The 5984-nt window shown below is 45.9% G+C and overlaps 2 protein-coding genes across 2 annotated transcripts in view; one reads left to right on the plus strand and one right to left on the minus strand.

The window, feature by feature from the left end:
- Positions 1 to 149: 149 nt before the first annotated feature.
- On the plus strand, positions 150 to 2234 carry LOC116686518 (programmed cell death 2-like). Its single transcript, XM_032511537.1, has 4 exons — positions 150 to 759; positions 871 to 934; positions 1902 to 2144; positions 2227 to 2234. Exons 1-4 carry the CDS (start codon positions 217 to 219, stop codon positions 2232 to 2234), a joined length of 858 nt encoding a protein of 285 aa, XP_032367428.1. The 5' UTR covers positions 150 to 216.
- The window catches only part of LOC116686525 (nuclear factor of activated T-cells, cytoplasmic 3), a gene marked incomplete in the record, with an annotated part of 54705 nt that continues 50924 nt past the window's right edge, over positions 2204 to 5984 (minus strand). The window contains 1 exon segment of the mRNA XM_032511542.1: positions 2204 to 2428. Within this exon segment, the coding sequence (XP_032367433.1) occupies positions 2269 to 2428 (160 nt within the window).

Consider the following 5984-nt stretch of genomic DNA (forward strand, 5'->3'; position numbering starts at 1 on the left):
GAGCCTATTAAATCACACACAACTACAACATGACTCGTGGCCCGCCTTCCTCTGCCTCTGATTGGCTTACCCTGGTATTCTTTCCCTAACCTCGACCAATCCCCACGGCTACACCGAACCACGTGGACTATTATACCAGATCCGGACCGCTTACTTCCGGTCGGTGTTTCCAACACGTGAGAGCCCAGACTGCATATTTATTAATATTAACGGTCCATGTGTGAGGGTCGCGAGATGGCTTCCCCCCCCGCTCACGAGCCAACTCTGCTCGGTCTGTGTGACGGAGAGCTCGACTCGAGGCGACACGTGACCTCGTTTCTGACCAACAAAGTCGGGGGTCACCCGGACTGGTTGCCGGGCATCTCCCGGCCGGCTCCCCGCTGCGGTCGCTGCGCGGCCCCGTTGGCCCACGTGGTGCAGGTGTACTGCCCCCTGGAGGCCTCCCCCTACCACAGAAACCTCCACCTGTTCGCGTGCCCGGGTGCCGCGTGCAGCGGGCGGTCAGACGGCTGGACGGTGCTCCGCTCGCAGGGTCCGGAGGACCGGACACGCAGCCGGCCCTCCCCGGCTCAGGAGGCCCCTCCGGCGGCCACCGAGTGGTGGGACACCGCTGATGACTGGGGGGTGGAGGAGGAGGATGGAGGGGGGGGAGGAGGGGTGGAGGAGGACAACCCGGGTCAGGAGGAGACAGCAGGTCCTGAAGAAAAGGGTAAGGCATTGTTATATATGTTGATATGTTCATTTGTATATTACCAGAATGTATTTAACATATATTTGTGTTTTATTTGTTGTGGCTCAGGTGAGGGGCCACGACAGAAATTATGAATGGAAGTGGATGTTTGTGTTGTTTTTTGTGTGTTGTCTTAAAAGAAGAAACCCTTCCAGGGACCCCATGTTGGCTCTTCTACCTGTTCTAGCCCACATTGGGACACATGTTGTCCCCTTTAGAGCACCGGGAATCCGGATTTGGTCATCTTGGAGAAAAAAAAATCTGGATCAGGGTTCAGTGTTGCTTTTAAAAAAACGGCATAAAAGTAAGACGGATTATCTGATCCTGAATAGCAAAAAAGTGGGATTTCCAAATCCAGATCATCTTGATCCAGATTAAATGTTTTGAACAACTGGCCTCTAAAATGTCAGAAAATGGTGAAAAATGTTGATTGTTGACTTTTTGTGAATTTTTTTCAACTTTTCAGACATACTATACTATGACTTTTTTTTACTTTTTAGACATACTATACTATGACTTTTTATTTTTTTTATTTTTTTTTAGCCCGTAGCGACTGTAGTGTGAAAGGTCTCCCTGTGACAGACACTGAAATCACATAAATTAAAGTCATTTCCCAGCTGATGATGTGAAAGATGAGTGAAGTGGGACTGCCCCCTGCTGGCTGGAAGACGTGTTTTCACCTTCCTGATGACGGGAAGGAGATAGAAACTTTAGTTGACTTTATGAAGTAAACTAAAAAAAAAATAAGTAAAGTATAGTACATGTATGCATGTATGCATGTATGTATGTATGTATGCATGTATGCATGTATGTATGCATGCGTGTGTGTGTGCATGCATGTATGCATGTATGTGTGTGTGTGTGTGTGTGTGTGTATGCGTGTGTGTATGCATGTATGCATGCATGTATGTATGCATGCATGTATGTATGCATGCATGTATGTATGCATGCATGTATGTATGCATGCATGTATGTATGCATGCATGTATGTATGTATGCATGTATGCATGCATGTGTGTATGCATGTATGTATGCATGCATGTGTGTATGTATGTACTGTATGTGTGTATTTATGTATGTATGTATGTACTGTATTTGTGCGCCTGTTCTACCAACTGAGCCAACCCGGCCACCAGATTATTTTGATTGATGTTTCTCTCTTGTTGTCTAGCAGCCGGTGAGGTTGACGTCAGCAGCCGTCTTCAGGATCTGAACCTGGGCGTCTCAGGGGAGGGCGTCTCCGGGGAGGACGTCTCCGGGGAGGACGTCCCAGTGCTCCGTCCCTTCTTCATCAGCGTGGCGGAGGAGTCGGATCTGTGCGGCGAGCGAGACGACCTGCGTCACGCCCAGCAGCTGCTCCGGGAGTACGAGCGCCGGGAGGGGGCGGCGGTCGGGGAGCTGGACGCCGCCGGGGGCGGGGGGGGCGGCGCCAGAGGGGGGGTGGAGGAGAAGTACGAGAAGACGGGAGCCAGACACGGGGACGCCGTCTTCTCCAGGTTCATGAAGAAGATCTCGCTCTGCCCGCAGCAGATCCTGCGCTACTGCCGCGGCGGGAGGCCGCTCCTCGTCTCGGAGCCGCCGTTAGCCGACGCGGCGCGGCTAACGGCGGCGGCGCCGTGCGGGCGCTGCGGCGGCTCCAGGACCTTTGAGCTGCAGCTGATGCCGGCGCTGGTCAGTCTGCTGCGGAGGGAGGACGGCGGCGAGGCCGAGCTGGAGTTTGGGACCGTGCTGGTTTACACGTGCAGGGACAGCTGCTGGACGGACGGGTCGGGGTCCGCCGTGGAGGAGGTCTGCTTCGTCCAGACCGACCCAGACCAGCAGCTCTTCAAATGACCCGACAGGTCACAGCAGGGGGCCAAACATACGGCCCGGGGGCCAGAACCTGCCCCGCCACAGGTAGGGGAGGGAATCAGCAGACGCCTCCCGATACGATATCACCACGATACTTATGCCACGAAACGATATCATTGTAATATTCTGCGATATATTGCAATTTATAACCTTTTCTCCAACTTGTTATTTTACCAGTGTCTAACGACGTCCCCAAAAGGAAACTTATCAACATCTGTTTCATCTAAAGAGAAAAATTTCTCTGTTCATCTTCAATGTTATCACTGCAGAACGACCAACACACATATAATATATAATATATAATAACAGATCCATACTTGGAGCCTGTGTATTGATGCATTATTGCCACTTAAAATATCGCGATACTACGCTGTATTGATCCCCCCCCCCACACACACAGACACAGACACAGACAGACACACACACACACACACACACACACACACACACACACACACGGTCCAATCAGGCCACTCGGTGACTTTATGAAATTATTGGTATTTGGCCCATTAACTGAAATGAGTTTGACCCTCCTGGGTTACAGGATGCATTTGATTTTGATTTGTCCATTAAAACAGGAAAAAAAGAAATATATGAAAAGAAATTTAGGGCTGAAATAAATCGCTTTTTTAACGTCGTCGCAATATCAACTGGCGTAATAAATAACATTAAAAAGGCTGCGAGATACCGCCAAAAGAAACTGAGATTTTTAGTGTTTGTTGAACAGTCCTTCCAGAAAAATGCAGAGTTTTTTTGTGATTGTTGCAAAAATCCTTGATTATGCAGCACTTTAACTTAAAAAAATGCGATGGAATATGGGGGGTATTTATGCAATTTGATGCGATGAAATTGTGGGAACTTGCAAAAACCGCGGTTTGATGAAAAAGACCGTTAGTCTTGTCGCGTAATTACGTCATTGCATAACGTTCCCATGGCAGCGAGGGGAAATGGCTGCTTGTGTGTGAAGTAAACGCGACATTTTTCAACTTTCTGCAAAGATATTTGTGACTTTTTTTGCAACGAAAATGCTAAGATTATGAAATCGTTCAAGCCCCGCGATATTTTGCACGGAAATAGCAATTATAGAAATAGTTAAAACGTTTCTTGAAATGACTGCTAGCTTTGCTATCTATGGTTGATTGATGCTAACGTTAGCTTAAAGCACCATTCAACTAACAGCCTTTGTTGTGTGTGATGCTAACTTGTAGCTAAGCTAGCAGTGAACCAACTTGGTTAGGTAGGTCAATGTTTACTGTGTTGACGTCACAGAAGTCTCTCGTTAGCATCTCGTTAGCATCTTGTATGCTACTCGTCGCAAAGTGACGCATGCGCGACTCAAATCTGCCCTCGACTCACATCGGGGAGTGACACCGTCTCTGGTGGGGCTACACCACAGATGCATTCTGGGATAGGAGGGTAAAAACGCTCTGGGGTTGTTAGTCTTTAAACCAATCAGAATGGTCTTGGGCGCCGCTAAGCCCCAAGACCATTCATGTTGCACGTGTTGAATGTTGTCAGCTTCTCCCCGCGTAGAGCAGCTTTTTGTTCTCCCTGCGTGAGTTAGTGTGGATTTACCTGCTCTGACCTCTGACCTCACCTGTAACAAAATGTTTATTAACTGAGAGTCACACAAGTGCCTTAAAGGGTAATTCCTGTTTTTCTTTTCCGACCTGGACCATATTTCCCCATGCATTGGTGTCTAAGTGAATGTGAAAAATCTTTGAAATTGGTCCGGTATACAGCTGTAGGACAATTGTTCTCGTCAGTCAGCGTCCACTAAAAGTTCTGTTGTTGCTGTTGACAGACTCACATTATTATTCTAAGTGTGTGACATTATTATTCTAAGTGTGTGACAACATTATGAAAAGATCCCTGCAGAGATAGAGCTTTTAGTTAAAGAGTAAGATCCTTTTAGTTTAACATGAAACAGAAATCACCATCACCAAACCCACCAGACTCCATGTAAATAATCACTACTTTTAGCGTGTATAGAGCAGCATTTCTCCACCAGACTCCATGTAAATAATCACTACTTTTAGCATGTATAGAGCGCTTATCTCCACCAGACTCCATGTAAATAACACTACTTTTAGCGTGTAGAGCACATATCTCCACCAGACTCCATGTAAATATCGCTACTTTTAGCGTATAGAGCAGCAATCTCCACCAGACTCCATGTAAATAATCACTACTTTTAGCTGTATAAGCAGCATATCTCCACCAGACCCATGTAAAATATCTCTACTTTTAGCATGTATAGAGCAGCATATCTCCACCAGACCTCCATGTAATAATCCCTACTTTTAGCGGTATAGAGCAGCATATCTCCACATGTAAATGGATGAATTAAGAGTTTATTCCAACCAGACCAGAGTGGTGATTGTTGGAGCAGTGGAAAGATGAACCACGACGGCTTTTGGTAGTTTTATTTAGTTTCTGTCCACTTTAAATGAAGTGTGTTTTACGATGGAAAAAGTAGTGATTATTTACATGGAGTCTGGTGGAGTTTGGTGATGGTGATTTTGAGGCTGTTTCATGTTAAACTAAAAGGATACATTGCCGCTTGTTTTGCTTAATACTTGACCAATTTCAAAAAGGTTGTTGTGCCCATCGGTCATATTAACCCAAAAACACGGGGAAACAAGGTTAGAAAAAAGAAGTTTCCTTTTTAAAAGTGTTGCTGCTGAACCAAAGGAGACAGTTAGAAGTAACTCCGGTTACGATGGTTAATCTAAAACACACAGAATAAAGTATTTTACAACTCATCATTTGTCATCATAATTTATCAAAAACACAGAACAGCCAATTTTGTTTTTTACTTCAACCTTTTGTCTATAATTCAGTGTCTTAAGCATCACACCAGAAACAGTGGCGGTTGAACAGCGGTAATGTAAACGGTACAGAGTAAAACCAGCCTGTTAAAAACTGTAAATGATCAGCTGATTGACTTAAGTTTTTTTTTTTTTTCTTTTTTTTTAAACCGGATCAGATCCAGAGTATCAAAAATAGATTCATTAATAATTAACTGGCCAATAAATAATATCAGGATTTCCTCCTGAGCTTCTGTAACGACGTCACGGATTGTTCTGATTACATTAAAAGGTCCCATGGCATGAAAAGTTCACTCTTTAACGTTAATGAGTCGTCGTCCCCCCCCCCAGCCTGCCTATGGCCCCCCCAGTAGCTAGAAATGGTGATAGGTGTAAACCGAGTCCTGGGTATCCTGCTCTGCCTTTGAGAAAATGAAAGCTCAGATGGGCCGATCTGGAATCGTGCTCCTTATGAGGTCATAAGGGGCAAGGTTACCTCCCCTTTCTCTGCTTTGCCCGCCCAGAGAATGTACAGAAGAGATTTCAGATCCAGTATTAGGGACCACTAAGGTCTATATAAAGAGACTTCAGAT

Source organism: Etheostoma spectabile, unplaced genomic scaffold, assembly GCF_008692095.1.
Source record: "Etheostoma spectabile isolate EspeVRDwgs_2016 unplaced genomic scaffold, UIUC_Espe_1.0 scaffold383, whole genome shotgun sequence".
Classification (NCBI taxonomy): domain Eukaryota; kingdom Metazoa; phylum Chordata; class Actinopteri; order Perciformes; family Percidae; genus Etheostoma; species Etheostoma spectabile.

What these genes read in the sequence shown, in the direction of transcription:
- LOC116686518 (XM_032511537.1), top strand. Translation starts at nt 217, where the DNA reads ATGTGTGAGGGTCGCGAGATGGCTTCCCCCCCCGCTCACGAGCCAACT. An exon ending in CATTTGTATATTACCAGAAT is followed by an intron (nt 760 to 870) that starts GTATTTAACATA and finishes TTGTCTTAAAAG; the next exon opens with AAGAAACCCTTCCAGGGACC. An exon ending in TAGCCCACATTGGGACACAT is followed by an intron (nt 935 to 1,901) that starts GTTGTCCCCTTT and finishes CTTGTTGTCTAG; the next exon opens with CAGCCGGTGAGGTTGACGTC.